At 33.5% G+C, this 18,592-nt stretch overlaps 1 protein-coding gene across 1 annotated transcript in view; it reads right to left on the bottom strand.

The window, feature by feature from the left end:
• The window catches only part of LOC150094373 (uncharacterized), a 76,266-nt gene that overhangs the window by 31,737 nt on the left and 25,937 nt on the right, over nucleotides 1-18,592 (bottom strand). The window contains exon 4 of the mRNA XM_090412455.1: nucleotides 6,750-9,257. Coding sequence (XP_090268581.1) covers nucleotides 6,750-9,257 — 2,508 coding nt within the window. The remainder of the gene's footprint in view (nucleotides 1-6,749; nucleotides 9,258-18,592) is intronic.

Genomic DNA, 18,592 nt, shown 5'->3' with positions numbered 1-18,592 from the left:
AACTTATGAAACTTGTCAGGTTATACCATTTATTTTAATAAATGTTTCTGTTTAGAAACATGTGGTCTCCATACCAGGTACTAGATGAAGATTTTGCTAAACCATAGAAATATTCTTGTTCAAAGGAAGTAATTTTTTTTTTTAGCTAATGATCTGGAAACATTCGATTTCTAAACATTGTTTTATATATTCATTACAAATACTAATAGCAAACCATTGAGTAAATGGAGCTATTCCCACTACCAACCCATAAATAAATATGTAAAATTACAAATCAAGAATTATATGAAGGATGAACTTATGCAAATTTAAAACATGAAATAGAAAATAAAATAAAACATTAATTTATGAAATTAATGTGAATATAAAAATGTATAAGCAAAATAAGGACAAAAAAAAACCTGCAGCATAGATGGCAAGCCAGATAACAACAGCAAATTAAACAAGATTAATTACTCTCCCTTATCTCAATCCAATTTCTTATTAAATGACTAGATATTAAGTGCAGTTTAATTGCACTTAATATCTCGTCAGTTAATGAACTCTATGGAAATCCTACAACTAGTTTTTTCTTTCTCCTCTGGTCAGATAATGAATTACTCAAAATAGAGAGCACATTGCTGGCATGTCTACTGCAGGTATTTTTTTTTTCTCTTTTCTTTCCTTTTTTTTTCCCAAATTCTTAAACTTTTTAAACATTTTTCTACTCACATGAATTTCATAATTTATGTTTTCCATCCCTCCATATAATTCTTAAATGTTATTTAATAGTAATTAGTTTATATGCTCCAGAAGAAGGAAGAGAAGATGATAATACTGAATTTTATAATCAATTACAAAATAAATATAAGAAAATAAATAAAAATGATTATGTAATATTAGCAGGAAACTTAAATGCAAGAATTGGAAACACAAAAATTAATACTAATATAGGAATATATGGAGAACATACTCTAAACAGGAATGGTAAAAAATTGATCGACTTTGTAATTTATAATAACCCTAAAATAATTAATTCTTTCTATAAACATAAAGACATACGAAATATACTTGGGCAGTAAGAAGACGGAAGTCAATATTAGATTACTTTATCTTAAATGAAAAGACATGAAAGTTCTCTTTAGATGTTAGAGTTCACAGAGTTTATGAAATAAGTAGTGACCATTTCCTCATTAAAATAAAATTAATATTATCACTTAAATGGCTACAAATAACAAGAATAGAAAGAAAATTTAAAACATTTGTTTCTAAAACTAGATTATTAAATGACACAAATATACAATGTCTATATGAACAAAGAATTATCCAATATAATAAAACAAAATGAAGAAAAGAAATAGAATGGCTTAATATAAAAATGACACTAAATACAGCAGCAAATGAAAGCTTAGGAAAGACCAAAAAATTCAATAAAAAGAAAAAACTGAAGATATGGAATGATGCAATCAAAGAAATAATCAAAAAAATGAAAAATAATCATATCATAAATGGCTAAGCAGCAAAAGAAGATGAAATAGAACATAAAAGAATAAGAGCCATAGTTAAAAGAAGTCAGAAAAAGACAGAGAATCATGGAATAAATTTTTTTAATTTAGAACATGATTTATATAAAATAAAATAAGATCTTGAAACATTTATACTGAAGGAAAGTGTAAAATTAAATGTCAAATATGAAATTAGAAGAATTTCTAAATTTCTTTACAGAATTGTGGGAAGATAAATATTTTATAAAAGAAAACTGGCAAACATTTAATGAAAAGGAAATAACTAAAGAAAAATTAGAAATCAGCCTGAAAGAAACAAGAAATGGAACATCACCCGGAGAAGGATAAGTTAGGTTCAGAATTATATAAATATGCAGGAATAAGGTTCAAAAAAGACTTATTATTTTTAAATAAAATTTTTCAACAAGTAACCCACCAAACAGGAAAAAAGGCAACAGTGATTACTATCTTTAAAAACGGTAGTACAGATGACCCTAAAAATTATAGAGGTGTAATTATTCTAAATTCCTGTTACAAAGTACATAGCAGAATTTATTTAAAAGTAATAAAATATTCTGGAAGCTTTATTTTAGAAATACAAAATGGATTTAGAAAAGAATGATCATGTATAGACCCAGCCTTTTGCCTAAAATTAATAAAGAGAAAATAAGAATACAATTTAGAAACACATATCACATTTATTGACTTTGAAAAAGCATTTGATAAAGTTAAAAGAAGAATTTTAACATATTAAAAGAAAGACAAATACCAAATAATATTCTAAAAGCTATCAGAAGTATATATGAAAATAATCAAATACAAATAAGATTAAATTATGAATTATCATATCCGAGAAAAAGAGAGAGAGATAAACTAGGAGTCCAATAGGGATGTACCTTTTCAGCAATGCTTTTTAATATTTATCTAAATGAAATAATAATAAAATGGAATAAAAATTTCCATTCGGGTATTAACCTTTCTCCTACTGTGAACTTAAACACTCTCCTTTTTGCTGATGATCAAATAATAATTACAAATTCTGAAGATAACTTACAGAAAGATATTTTAAATTTAAATGAAATAGCCAAAGATAATGGAATAATAATATCAACAGAAAAATCAAAAAGGAAGGAAGGGCAAGATCCAATAAGAACTAAAATAGTAGCAGATAACAAGATTTTAGAAAAGGTGAATTCAATGTATGATTACATATGAAAATGAAAAAGATATAAACCTAAAAATTGCAAAATATTTAAAATTAAAAGGTGTAATTAACTCTTTATTTAAACCTTACCTAGTCCAAAAACAAACCAGACTAAAAGCATACAATAAGCACCTCCATAGCACAACTGGAAGAACAATGGTACATTGCGCCCTTCGATTGGAATAGGCCTAAGTTCGATTCTCATCATGACGGGAGGAATCTTTATCTGGACGATTTTCAATTGAAGGTGAGTTAGCTGATCTCATACGGAGGTAGCAGGGTTTTTTATCCTGGAAACTCGGGTTTTTCATCCTGCATACAAACAAATCAGCCCTTCAGAACACACACAATTTACAGACATAGAATACTAGTTGTGGTGTTGGTGGAGGTGGGTGGTAGATGGCGTTGATGGAGATGATTCATAGTAGAGGTTCGGTGTAGTGGTCGAGACAGTTGTAGGTGTCTTCCCGCGATGAGTCTTCGGACTCCTTGGAGGTGTCAGGAATAATAATAATAATAATAATATATTAGCACTACCAGTCCTATTATATGAAAGTGAAATTTGGACAATAAAACAAAAAGATAAACAAAGATTAACAACAGCTGAAATGAGGTTTATGAAAAAAACTGCAAAGTATACTCTATTTGATCATAAAAGAAATTATGAAAGAATTAAACCAGGAATTAGTAATACAAAAAATTATAAAATATAATCATAAATGGATGGAACAAATTGAAAGAATGAAAACAGAAAGATTACCAAAACAAGCCTTAAATTACAAATTATTAAGAAAAAGAAGACCAGGATGTCCTCTAATGAGATTCAACAATGACTTCTAAAGCTGGAACAGGCCATTCTAGGCCTAAATCCTTGAAAAGCAGGATGATGATATAATTCTTGGTTCTTTACTTTCCATATTATTATCAATCTTATACTATTTTCATTCCCAACACATTTTGGTACTAGTATCCTTCAAATGACTAAATTCGAAGTTTCTGAAAAATGGTTATCATCTTTCCTTTCAGGTATGTTTTACAAGGATTGTTCGATAAGTCCGTGCAAAAATGAAGAAAACATACTTTTTCAACATACTTAGTCTCCTTTGAGGTCTATATACTTAGTCCAACTATGCTCGAGTTTTATGATCCCATCCATTTAGTATGATTTGTCTAACTCTTCAAAATAGGCAGTTGTTTTGGGAATTACTTCATTGTTTGATGAAAATCTCTTTCCTGCCAGCCATTTTTTCATGTTTGGAAACAGATAGTAGTCCGAGGGCGCCAAATCTGGAGAGTGGGGGGGGGGCTGCAAAAGGACTTCGTAGAGTAAATCAAACAATTTTGCAGCCACAATTGCAGAAGAGTGAGTGGGTGCGTTGTCTTGGTGAAAAAGAATCTTCTTTTTTGCCAATTATATTTCATTATATAAACGATCCAGCAAAGATGCATAATACACTCTGATAATTGTTATGCCCTTTTCCAAGAAGTCTATGAAGATTATGCCACGAGCATCCCAGAAGACAGTGGCTATAACCTTTCCTGCTAAAGGCACAGGTTTCGCTTTCTTTGGTGCAGATTCCCCACTTGCAACTCACTGTTTTGACTGTTACTTGGTCTCAGGCTGGTAGTGATGAATCCGTGTTTCATCCACTGTTACGAAATGATGGATTTCAGAATTACAAAAATTCCTCTAGATTCCGTAGAAACAGCTTCAAGCTGTCCTTGCAACAGTTCACACGTTACGTTGATGCTTTTGATCCAGTGTGAACAAATGTGGCACCCATCTTGTGGATAGTTTTCTCATATGTAAATGTTCATGTAAAATATTATGTACACAGTCATTTGAGATGCCCACAGCCTTAGAAATTTCACGCACCTTCACTCTTCTATCATCCATCCCCATATCATGGATTTTTTCTATAATTTCCAGAGTAGTGACCTCAACGAGTCAAGGACGTCCAGAACTTGCAGCGTTACTTGTGCTCATATGGCCACTTCGAAAGTTACTAAACCACTTATAAACCATTCTAATTGAAGGTGAAGACTGACCGTAATGTTTATCAAGCTTAGCTTTGGTTTCCTGAGTCGTTCTGCCTTTCAAAAGTAATGTTTAATCACTACACGAAATTCTTTCTCATCCATTTTTCACAAATCATGGTACTTGATCGATTCAAACAAACGCCAAACACAGAGTAATAGATCTATCTGACTGAAACTTAGTGTGTGATCCTCCAACAGTTTCCAGCAACTAAAAATAACCTTGATACATAGTGCTGGTGCCATCTCTTAGACTTTGCACAGACTTATCGAACAGCCCTCGTATGTCCATATATCTTTCTAAGGAGCCTCCACAGCTTAGTTGATATAGATATAGATGAATCCTTTAGTAGAAAAGACCTGGGTTTGAATCCCTGCCTGCAATGGGAAGGGTCTTATCGAAGGGTTTTATTCCCAGAAACTCAGGTTTTTCATCCCTCAGAACAGACAAACCAGTCCCACAGTTCTACAGACATAAAATACTACCTCTAGAGGGATGCAGCAGAGGAATGGCAAGCCAGTTGCATTAAATTGCCTAAAGACCCTAATTAGGGCACTCAACCCATCTTGGATGGATGGGTAATTTCTAAAATCTTTCTAAATAAATTTTCATTTGTAATTTTACTTATTAGATTTATTAGCAGTTAGGTTGGTAAAAAATCTTAATGTGAAACAAATGAACACTCTGAAAAAACTGTTTATAAAAATTCTGTTAAGTCAATGACCACAAAATAACTAATGCAGAATCAGTTCTTGAACATCTAGCAATGAACATTGAACATAAAAGCAAAACAGGTCATATGTAGTTTTCATCCATCCACAAAAGGTTGCAAACCTTTAGTAAATTATCACCATGGGTGGGCTAAGGTTCTTTTACTATTTCTTATTAATTAATTAACTATATATATGTGTGTGTGTATGTTAAAAGTATTAAATGACTAAAGACCGAGAATAACATCAACGGTCTGAATTGCACAACTAGTTTCATCTAAACATAGACTTCTTCAGGTGCTAATAAACATATAAGAATGCCAGTAAGGAACTGGATCTGAACAGTATTAAAACACAGCAAAAAACATTGTAGCGGCTAAAGCCTGGATGAGTTTAAAAAGAAGAACAATCTCCAACTGTATTATTAGGCACATGTGTGCGTCCACGATCTCATGCGTGCCAGTACTGAATAGCAGAGCTGTGGCAGACTGATAAGTTGTAGCTTAAATTGCTATTGATGTGAACAGAGTTTAGGATTATTTCTCTTGACTCCAAAATGTTTCTTTCTATCTCATCATAACAACGGTGAAGACTGTTAGACTTTTCCCAAAGTACTGGATGTGAGAAGCCCTCCTTGTTTGAATTAGCTGAAAATAGGACATGGTTAGATAAGGCACTGGCTCGAGTTCTTTTGTAGTTTATGTCTCTTTGGTGTTCTTCGATATGGAGGTCAATTGATTTTTGTCTGTCCAAAGTAAGGTTTGCCACAATTGCAGAAAACTTGATAAACTCTGGGATATTTGAGACCGTTATAATTAGTCTTTGGTTGACTAAGAAGGGAACGTAGTTTAGGCAGTGTTGTGAAGAAGGTCCGAATGTTAAATTTTCTTAAGATTTTTGTTAATTTTGGAGAGGTTTCAGTAACACTAGGCAGAGTTGAATATATTTCTATTCCTGTAAGGAATAGAAATATATATATATATATATATATGTATGTATAGAAATAGAATATATCTATTTATTTATTTTCTGCATAGTCCAGAAACCCTTCTCTAGAGATCAAACATGGAACTTTTCAAGCCACTTCAAGTCCTCAATAAACAGGGTAGTTGTCTTGCACTTGGCAATAAAATAAAGACAATTGCAAATATTCTCACACAGTGTAATTCAAAACTAAAGCCTATTGGTTGGGAAGTGGATACGTCGTCCACTGGGCCAACCAGGCATTATATTGTATTCAATCATTTGCATAAAAAAAATGTTAATGTATATCTATTTGTAAATACATTCATAACCATTAAAAACCAACTTACCATGAGAATGTTCACCAACATTAAACAAAACTTCACTATGCTCCATTGCAATTTTCTGCACTTCTGTATGTCCAGGCTGCTCACTCTTAACTGCCAGAGAAGTTGAAGACTTCTCAGCAGATGTTTTTTCAGTAACACTAGGAGTTCTTCGTTTACCAAGCATTGAAACACCCATTGTTGGCTTCATTGGTGTACGAGGAATTTCAGACATATCTGACTTCTCATCTATGCTAATCTCTGTTACTAAAGGAAGACTGATAGTAACTTGTGGCCTGATTCTAGTTTCAACATAATAATGAGAACCACCAGCAGATGACACCGCACTTCCTGATGCACTGCTGTTCAGACTACTGCTGCTGCTACTTTTTAAGCCTTCTTCAGAAAATTCAGAATGAATTTTATCTAAAGAGTTTCCATTATCTGCACTAACACTAGAGTGTACATCAATAACCATCGGTTTGTGACCTATACCAAAATGAATGTTTTGATGTGAAGAATTCTGAACTGTATCTGTCTGCACAGCTGTAGATGCTGTGCATATGCTTTTGTGCTCATTCTTATGTGGACCAAATAATGCTCTAGCAAGTCTAGGTGACCCAAGAAACTTTCTTTCTAACATATTTTCTTTCTCTTCCATTTTTTTTGCATCTTTTGCTTTCTTGCTTTTTAAAAATTGTCTTTTTTCTGGTTTTGGTGAACTTAACTTCTTCATAAATTTTGGTGAACCGAAGAATTTAAATCCTAGACTATGTTTTGTTCCTAATTGATGATCTATAATCTCATCTTTTTGAGTGCTTTCTGGATGTATATTTTTATGACAGATTGTTTCATGATATATTTCAGGAATAGTGTCCATCTTCTTTTCATTTCCATTAGTATGTTTGTTCAACTCATTTGTCAAAGCATGTTCTACAAAACTAGAAATTTGTTCTGAATTGTCAAATTCTTCTGGTGTATCTTTAGAATTTGAATGCTGTTCTCTGAAGTCAGATGCCGACATAATCTGTTGCTTTACATTTGAATTTACTGATTGTTCATAAGATTTAGCATATTCATTCAACCTTAAATTGCTGAATTCTTCTGGTGCTACTATGTAGCAAGGGGAACTAGCAAGCCTTCTTCTTGGAAAGTCTGTAGAATTATTTCTTTGTACTCGAGTTTCTTCTAAAGATTTTTGTGATGATAAGCTACAAGATTTGTGAAGGTGACAAGAAAACTTAATTGATTCCAGTAGGCTTTGATCTGTACTTTTTGATGAATCTTTCCCAGACCAACAAAAATGTTTAGGATCTTGCCTATTTTTTGTACACTGTTCGTTGGGATGTACAGTGTGTCTTAAAATACCCACGGTTTGGGGATTTTCTACACTTGTTTCTTTAATAATTTCTTTCTGTGATGGAGATACAACTGAGGGTTTTTTCCTCCCATACAATCTGTGATATTCTCGATCTAGCATGCTGATAAATGGCTGTTGTATGATTTCACTTTTTTGTTCAGAGTTAGAATTTGAAGGACCAATACTGTGGCTGTCACTAGATATCTGACTAGATTTTGAAATAACATTTGTCTTATTACCATTGCAGTCTTTTATATGGTGAGTGCAAATAGTATTCAGGCATAAATGTTCAGAGGAACTTTGGAGCGATCTTTTTTCTGTTCCCATAATGGATGTCGATAATTTTGATGGAACTATCTCATTTTTAATTAAGTGATTTGCTCTCTCAAAAGACCCAGAAATTTTTGCTACATAACCAGGAGAGGGTGATTCTTCCCGGTATTTTCGCCCATCTGATACTGAGGATAAGTTTGGTACTTGTTTCTGATTGAGATTATTATATGATCCAGCCATCCGAGCTACAAGACCAGGTGTTATCTCTTTTACAACAGCTCGCTGTCGACCTAATGAGCCAGTTGAATAGTTCTGAAATTCATTACTGTCTAGTGAAGACCACACACCAGAATACCTATTTCCTCTGACACATTTTCCATTTCCTCCTGATCTAAGTTCGCTATGGTAATTTTCTTCATAACTCATTTTTCGAGGCATGCTTCGTGCTCCAAACTCTTCACATCCCTTACTTGTCTCAGCACAACTCAAAGATCTCACATATGCTACTCGAAAGATTCTAGAATCACTAGTTTTTTCTATATCGTTATGAGAAGACAGATGATTAAAAGGGATGGAATTTTCATTACTGTTTTGTCTCAGTAGAACGGTATTATGATTATCATTATGATCTTCAGGTAAATTTTTGTCTTTATCAGAATGTTTTCTTCTTATTCTGTATTCTGGATAATGATTTTTATCAGATGGCTTGAAGAATACCACAGGTGATAATGAAGCTTCTTTCAGAGGTTTGCTTTTGACAAATGTTTTTGTTGCAGAATGGCCTGAAGATAAAGACGCTGATCCAGGAGAACCTTCCCGACTACTAACGCTCTTACCACACCGTGCACTTCTTGGACTACCCTCTTCACTTTCTTCTTCAGTTTCACTATAAAAAGCATCTGAAATATCAAAAATAAGAATTGTAAGCACCCGATTGTTTTTATATATTAAATACCAGACATAGACATATTTACACTTACAAATATATAAATTGTGCTTACTGTTATGCAGCAATAAAACAGCCAACCAGAATCAGTTATTCAATGAAAAATATTTTCCTAACTTTTTTTTTTTTACTACTCTAAAAGCACAAGGTCAGGGAACATGAATTTTTCACAACATGAAAAACTAGACATAAAATACAAAACTAGAAAAAAAAAAACAAGTTGCCAAACAATTTTTTTTTTTTTTTGAATCTGAGCACTGGATAAGAAAAAATACTGCACAGCTGTGTATTAAAAACTGCTGATATATTTTCTTTTAAGGCAAATATTTGATAATTGTATGCAGAATAAAACTGGAGCTACCACAACTAGTAAACAAAACCACAGTATGGAAAACTAAATGAGGTGGTTACACATTCTTACTAGGAAAGCTATTCTAAGCATTTAGGGGTTTTGTTTATTCTTCTTTTTTCTTCCCTTGGCAACCATCTCACAATAAGAGGTTGGATAACTATATACAGGACATTAGTGGCATATGTTGACAGAAGTTACCAGTGATACTCTTTGTGAATAGTTGAATACTGTAGTCCTTCAAGAATACTTTGTGAGAAAGGCTGTACCAAACAACACAGGCACTTGAAAAACTAAAGGAAAGTAAATTAGTATGACAGGTTTGCAGTCAGACCATGAATGAATATTGGATGGCTATTGTCTGTGCTATGGCAGATTTAGTGGAAAGTAGGAATATGGTCTGTTGAAGGAACTTGAGAAAATTATATTTGCTTCATTATTTCAAAATTATAGAAAATACTACTGTGCTGAAATAATAATTAACAGGTTGACTGCCACAATGTTAAAGGTATCTGCAAAACAGACCGAGTGGTTAGTGTCTCCGCTCTTCAGCCAAGAAATTGCAGGTTCGAATCCTGCCAGGGGCATGGATGTTTAAGATTGTTCTACTCACCATTTACCATATACACTGCTGTAACCTGTGTAGTGCACAGTAACCTTTGATGTCTTTGCACCACAAAAATAAAAAAGCAACTAACCTTTTTGAACACTAATCTAATGCTCACCACTTGCTATTAGAGAATCTGGACCTCAAAAAAAACTTAGACATACTCTTAGCTAGTTTCCTGGAATAACTGAGTTCTACCTGAACTAGCTGTAAGCTACAATATCTTACTATACTATAAGTACCACTTACTAACTTGTATGTCTATATTACATATCTACTCTCATCCATTTATTCCTTCAACTATTAAGTCCACATTGCCTCAATCTGACCTTATATCAGCAATTCCATAAACCAGTTTTCTCGGTCACTCCTTCTCTGGAGATCTTTTCAACTGACTTTCCATCTCCTCAAAATCCAGGTGGCCATATCTGCATTTATGTCTTATTTACAGTCCAAGGACTGATCCTGAGCCACTTTTTCGATAGCTGTCTGTCAACCATCCATTTATCCAAGTCAAGAATTTGTATTCCAAACCCAAATTCTCCAGTTCATACAGCATCATTTCATGTGGTATCCTATTAAATGCTATAGAAAAGTCCAACAGTATCATAGTGTACCAATTCCATTCATCCAAATCAATCAGTAAAATTGTTATAAAATATAAGCAAATTGCTAAAACATGACCTCTCTTTAGTAACTCCCTGATCTTCCTTGTAAAGTATAGCTTGTCTGTCTACCCATTTCTGTATGCGAGCTCTTACCAACTTCTCTAAAATCTTCACCACCACACCAGAGATACTGATAGGATGATAGTTAGACACATTGAGTTTTTGCACCACCCTTGTAAAGCAGAACCATCATACATTCTTTCCATTCTTGTGGTATATTTCCTGAGCTGACTCAAGTTATACAAACATGTCAAAAGCTGACTCAAGTTATACAAACATGTCAAAAGCCTAATTAATTTGGATGATTCTAGCATACATGCTGATATTCCATCTGTACCTATTGACAAATTCCTACCTAGGTTATGCAACAGCTTTTCAACCTTATTATCATGCACCACTAACCTCTATCTTTCCACCCAATGTAGTAGCCATGTGCACCATATTGATATAACTGGTCGATATATCTTAGCACTCATTAACTGAACAATATCATTAACATTTGCCACAAGAGCACCACCTGCATTCACTAAAGTTATTCTTACATATTCATTCTTTCTTTCTTTTACTTGTGGCATAATGATAAAATTCTTTTGGACTGCTTTTAGTCTGCTTAGCCAATTTTCTTCACACTCTGATTTAGCTTTCTACACAATACTCGTAAGTTTTCTGGCCTGCACTTTATATATTTCATAATGCCCCACGTTCTTATTCTTGAATTATTCCTTCCACATCATCTTCTTATGGATCTCTTGCTTAAAAGTCTCTCACACCCTATTTGTTCGTTGAACTCTAGAGATTTTCCTGAGTTGGTCATAATTTCCAGTTTTGTAAATCAGCATGTAACCTGTACTAATTGAAACATCTATAATTAGCTACTTCCCAGGAAACTACAGCATGATTACTGTCACCAAAATAGTCATTCTTATCTGAGACTCCTTCTGACTTATGATCAAATCTAATACTCTTTCACCTTGAGTTCCTTTTTTCCCCATGCTGCTTGAGAAAGCTGTCTCAAAACAATTCAATAAATTCTCCTTCACTGTTATCAGGATAACAATAAAGGAGATAATTTGGATAATTCAAGTCACCCATAATGATAACGCATTTAGTACCGATTACGGTAATTTAGTGATGCATTTCATCATCCCCACCACACACACACATATATATATATCATCTTGTTGGCATCCATTTTAAGCCAAATGGCATCAAACTCACTGCTACATGGGGACCTTATTACTATTATTCCTTTCCTGCATTACTGAACTCAAAACTGTTTCATATCATTAGTAATACCTCCACTCCTCTCCTATCTATCCTGTCATTCCTAAAAATACTATACTTTTTATATGTGATCCCAGTTACAACTTCTGACTCTGATAGCCAGGTTTCTCTGATGCCAACAATCTTAGGCCACAGCACATTGATAAAGAAACAAACTCCACAACTTTGCTTTTGATGTATAGGCATAACAAATTCATCTGACTTTTTCTTATACTTAGATCTGCAGTCTGCATTGCCCTGTTAGACAAGTTTCTCTTTTCCCTTCCCAGATACACTCTAAAGGTCTGAACCCAAAGCATACATTTCCACTCTTTGCTAGATACATAACCATCATGCAACTGGGATGTAACCTGAAAAACAAAGTAAACACCTCTTAGTTCCACTGAATTATCCAGTACGAAGTAGTAAACAAGCAATTTTTTTTTTTTTTTTGTTAATTTCTCATCATCATCATCATTAAATTCCTGATATGTACCCTCAGGGGTTGCACATGATAATTATGATAGTTCATACAGCATCCTTTCATGTGGTATCCTATTAAATGCTATAGAAAAGTCCAACAGTATCATAGTGCAGTGGTTCCCAAACTTCTGAATGTCAGGGCCCCCTTTGGAAAAATTAAAATATTTCACGGCCCCCCCTCGAAAAAAAATCGTAATATAGACATATATTATTATGATATTTATTGTATTTATATTCAATACAAAACATACACAGCGAATATTGCAAAAATGAAATGCAAATATTACATTTTTAGCATCTTACATTCTGCTTTGAAATGAAACTTATATGAATAAGCATATATTTACTAATATTCATTAAGCGGCAAAATACGCAGGAAGCAAAATTTGTGAACCCGCACCAATGTGTTTTTTTTTTCTCCTTTAAAATATTTTAAAAAAAAAATTATAAATAATAAAAATTAAATACGTTTCTTTTATGATAAAAAAAACAACTTAGTCTTAAAACATTTTCAATTTGTTTTCATTATTTCATGACCCCCAAGGGGACCGCTGCCTAGTTTGGGAAGCGCTGTCATAGTGTACCAATTCCATTTATCCAAATCAATCGGTAAAATTGTTATAAAATATGAGCAAATTGCTAAAACATGACCTCTCTACATGAAACAGAGCAACAATTTTCCTCCAAATTAATCCAAATTAAATGACAAATTAATTATTTGTCATTTATATATTTCTGTCTTTTAAGGCACTTTTCACTGTATCAATCCATATGCATTCTCAGTCTTCCTATGGATCTTTTTCTGCCAACCAGACAAAGAACACTTGTAAGTGGATGTTTCTGTGGTTTAGAAGTTCATATGGCATATTCCGGTAATTGGACCACATTTTTTTAAATAAACTATATAAAACACAATGAATTAATAAAAGACCCAACAAATTTCGTAAAAAAGTAACTTAAAGGGGTAAAAAGTAACTTAAAGTTTAAAACACAAAGAAAAGAGAAATTATTAGTAATAGTTCATATTATACAGTTGTAGCGGTTTAACTATTCGTAAAATTACAAATCACTATGCAGATTCAAAGCAGTGCTGAATGATGCCATGTTCTGTTGTTCACGTTCATAATGTCCGAGGTCTGATTTAGGTATATTTTTTATTAAAGCTGACCAAACTTGGTGGAGAATTAATCCTTGATTTTTTATTGCATTGTGTTGGTATTTTAAGCATGTTTGCAGCTTCTTTAAATTTCCTTATGTAACAGTTTTTTTTCTATGTGCAACATGTTTGTTTTCTGCCAGAGTACATTGTGGCCGGTGGAAGTGGTATGGAAAGCTAGATCTGATTTGTGTTCGCTTCTGTTTTGCACATCCTTTTGGTGTTCGTTCATGTGAATTTCCCCAGATCTTCTTGTCTGTCCTACGTAGCAGATGCCGGAAGAACAATAAATTTTGTAAACACCTGGTTTTTTTAAAGGATGATGAGGAGGTTTCGGGGAATGTAGAAATCGCGAAATTTTTTCCAGCAGCAGAAATTACTAAATTACGTAACAAATATAACATCAAAGTAGCCTTTGTAAAGAACACTTGTTTTGCTAATCTTTCTTCGCCCATTTTATTTGAGTGACCATACCACCTAAGATTAGCTCTACTAATACATTCCTGAATGCTAACAATGGCAAGTTCTTTCCTAATATCCTCATTTTCAATGTGATACTGCCATTGATGCCATCTATTCACGCCCCCCAATCTTTCTCAAAACTCTCATGTCTGTGAGAGTTTTGAAACGCTCATATCTGTGATCTCCAGTCTTTGATCAAGTGTTTTAATTCTAACCCAGCTCTCAGATACATAAGTTAAAATTGGTTTGAACACTGTCTTGTATACAGCTAATTTAATGTTTTGACTAATTTCTTTCTTACTCCTTATAAATTTATTCAGCTGACTTCCTACCATGCCATACCAGCTTTGTTAATTCTGTTGTCTACTCTCATATTAAATTTGGCATCTTCACTAAAATTTGTGTCTAAATAGCTGAAATGTTTTACTTTTTCTATTGAGGTTTAAAATGTTTCTGCCCATTTTCACTGTCTTTTTATTGCTGATTTTCATACCAAATTTATTACAACAGTTATTCAAGTCAGGGAATCTTGCAGACTGGATTTATTCAGAAGTATAACATCAACTATACAAAGTAAAGAGCTAAAATTAACATTGCCAATTTTGATATCAGATTTAATACCACTTCCTTCATAATGTGATTCATATAGATGATGAATAACAGTGGAGATAACGTAGACCCTTGGCACACCAGATTAACACCAAACCATCTTCCTGTACCTCCTTCTATTCTAACTGCTGACTTACAGCTTAAATAGAGACTATTTATTGCTCGATATAATGTCCCATATGACTGTAGAGTTTTGACGATCTCCATATATCTCCATATTTGAGCATGTCACTTTGTCATATGCCTTTTTCAGATCAACAAAACTTAAATACAAACCCTTGTTATAGTCCCAAGATTTCTCAACTATTTATCTTAAAGTGAAAATCTGATCTTAACAACCTCTATCTGGCCTGAATTCAGCTTGTTCTTCACGAAGCTTCCCTTCCACAATTGTTCCTAACCATTTCTCAAGTAATACTTGCAGAAATCTCAACAGGAATACTCAGTAGGGAAATATCTATAATTTTCACATTAAGTTTTATTTCCCTTTTTACAGATCGGTATTACAAGAGCTTTGCTACAATCATCTGGAATTTTCAATCCTCTGACCAGGCCTTCTGAATTATGTAATTGTAAAACTTATATTATATCTCCATATTTGAGCATTTTTGGTCAAGTTTCATCTACTCGAGCTACCTTTCCACATTTCAGGTTTTTGATGACTTTTTCTACTTCAAGTATGGATATGTATTCCTGACTACATTCCTGTTGGGAGTTTTCTACCACAGTGCTGACACTGCTTGTTTCATTTAGTAGTCTCTCAAAGTAATTACTCGAAACATCTAGAATATATTTATCTTCGATTTTCTTGTCACCTTTTTTCATCCGATTCCTTTTACAGTATATTCTACCAGTTTCCTGATATTTTCTATGTTCTTACCAAGTCTTCCCATGACTTTTGTTTCTTACATTTGTCTCTATATTCTAAGAGCACAAGCTGACTTATTTGCCAGGAACTTTTGATATGCTTTCTTCTTTTCTTTCACTGCCTCTTTAACTTCTTGTGTCCACCATGGAGCTCTAATTTTTCTATCCTTGCAGTCAACCTCACCACATGCTTCTCTGGCTGAATCAATCAATGTTTTCTTCAGGGTTTGCCACTAAGACTCCAAAGTTTGGTACTTGTTTTCAAACTCTTTCATTTTTTCTTCAATGATTTTGTGCACTTGAGTGTACAGTTCATCTCTGAAAGCTTCTCAACTTTGATTCGTTGTAAAACTTTCTTACACACTCTTCTTTTCCATATGAAATTCAATTTCATCCTACTCGAAATAAGTAGTAATCACTTCTAATTTCAAATCCCCCATATATGCCTGTGTTCTGAATCAGTGGGAAAACATCGCTATCAACTGTAATTTAGTCAATGAGACTTTGCTTATTTCTTGCCTCTTCTCTCCATGTGAATTTGTGCACATTTTTATGTTGGAACATGGTGTTAGTAATAACTAATCCATGTCCTGAACTGAAATCCAGCAGGCAAGTTCTTTCCTAATATCCTCATTTTCAATGTGATACTGCCATTGATGCCATCTATTCACGCCCCCCAATCTTTCTCAAAACTCTCATGTCTGTGAGAGTTTTGAAACGCTCATATCTGTGATCTCCAGTCTTTGATCAAGTGTTTTAATTCTAACCCAGCTCTCAGATACATAAGTTAAAATTGGTTTGAACACTGTCTTGTATACAGCTAATTTAATGTTTTGACTAATTTCTTTCTTACTCCTTATAAATTTATTCAGCTGACTTCCTACCATGCCATACCAGCTTTGTTAATTCTGTTGTCTACTCTCATATTAAATTTGGCATCTTCACTAAAATTTGTGTCTAAATAGCTGAAATGTTTTACTTTTTCTATTGAGGTTTAAAATGTTTCTGCCCATTTTCACTGTCTTTTTATTGCTGATTTTCATACCAAATTTATTACAACAGTTATTCAAGTCAGGGAATCTTGCAGACTGGATTTATTCAGAAGTATAACATCAACTATACAAAGTAAAGAGCTAAAATTAACATTGCCAATTTTGATATCAGATTTAATACCACTTCCTTCATAATGTGATTCATATAGATGATGAATAACAGTGGAGATAACGTAGACCCTTGGCACACCAGATTAACACCAAACCATCTTCCTGTACCTCCTTCTATTCTAACTGCTGACTTACAGCTTAAATAGAGACTATTTATTGCTCGATATAATGTCCCATATGACTGTAGAGTTTTGACGATCTCCATATATCTCCATATTTGAGCATGTCACTTTGTCATATGCCTTTTTCAGATCAACAAAACTTAAATACAAACCCTTGTTATAGTCCCAAGATTTCTCAACTATTTATCTTAAAGTGAAAATCTGATCTTAACAACCTCTATCTGGCCTGAATTCAGCTTGTTCTTCACGAAGCTTCCCTTCCACAATTGTTCCTAACCATTTCTCAAGTAATACTTGCAGAAATCTCAACAGGAATACTCAGTAGGGAAATATCTATAATTTTCACATTAAGTTTTATTTCCCTTTTTACAGATCGGTATTACAAGAGCTTTGCTACAATCATCTGGAATTTTCAATCCTCTGACCAGGCCTTCTGAATTATGTAATTGTAAAACTTATATTATATCTCCATATTTGAGCATTTTTGGTCAAGTTTCATCTACTCGAGCTACCTTTCCACATTTCAGGTTTTTGATGACTTTTTCTACTTCAAGTATGGATATGTATTCCTGACTACATTCCTGTTGGGAGTTTTCTACCACAGTGCTGACACTGCTTGTTTCATTTAGTAGTCTCTCAAAGTAATTACTCGAAACATCTAGAATATATTTATCTTCGATTTTCTTGTCACCTTTTTTCATCCGATTCCTTTTACAGTATATTCTACCAGTTTCCTGATATTTTCTATGTTCTTACCAAGTCTTCCCATGACTTTTGTTTCTTACATTTGTCTCTATATTCTAAGAGCACAAGCTGACTTATTTGCCAGGAACTTTTGATATGCTTTCTTCTTTTCTTTCACTGCCTCTTTAACTTCTTGTGTCCACCATGGAGCTCTAATTTTTCTATCCTTGCAGTCAACCTCACCACATGCTTCTCTGGCTGAATCAATCAATGTTTTCTTCAGGGTTTGCCACTAAGACTCCAAAGTTTGGTACTTGTTTTCAAACTCTTTCATTTTTTCTTCAATGATTTTGTGCACTTGAGTGTACAGTTCATCTCTGAAAGCTTCTCAACTTTGATTCGTTGTAAAACTTTCTTACACACTCTTCTTTTCCATATGAAATTCAATTTCATCCTACTCGAAATAAGTAGTAATCACTTCTAATTTCAAATCCCCCATATATGCCTGTGTTCTGAATCAGTGGGAAAACATCGCTATCAACTGTAATTTAGTCAATGAGACTTTGCTTATTTCTTGCCTCTTCTCTCCATGTGAATTTGTGCACATTTTTATGTTGGAACATGGTGTTAGTAATAACTAATCCATGTCCTGAACTGAAATCCAGCAGGCATTTACCATTATTAGCTTTGTGCTTATCTCCAAATTTTCCCAAAACATTTCTATATATCTGATAATCATTTCCTACTCTGGTGTTTAGATCTACAACAAGGAACAACTTTTCCCTTCTTCATTGTGCCAGCTGCCTTCTCTAATGCTTAAAAAAATTCCTCTTTTCTTCCAGGTAGAACCTTTTG

This window comes from Typopeltis vanoorti, chromosome 22 (genome assembly GCF_054136105.1).
Source record: "Typopeltis vanoorti isolate ZY-2024b chromosome 22, IOZ_Tvanoo_1.0, whole genome shotgun sequence".
Classification (NCBI taxonomy): Eukaryota; Metazoa; Arthropoda; class Arachnida; order Uropygi; family Thelyphonidae; genus Typopeltis; species Typopeltis vanoorti.
The sequence above is the reverse complement of the archived record's forward strand: the minus strand, read 5'-3'. Positions and strand labels throughout refer to the sequence as shown.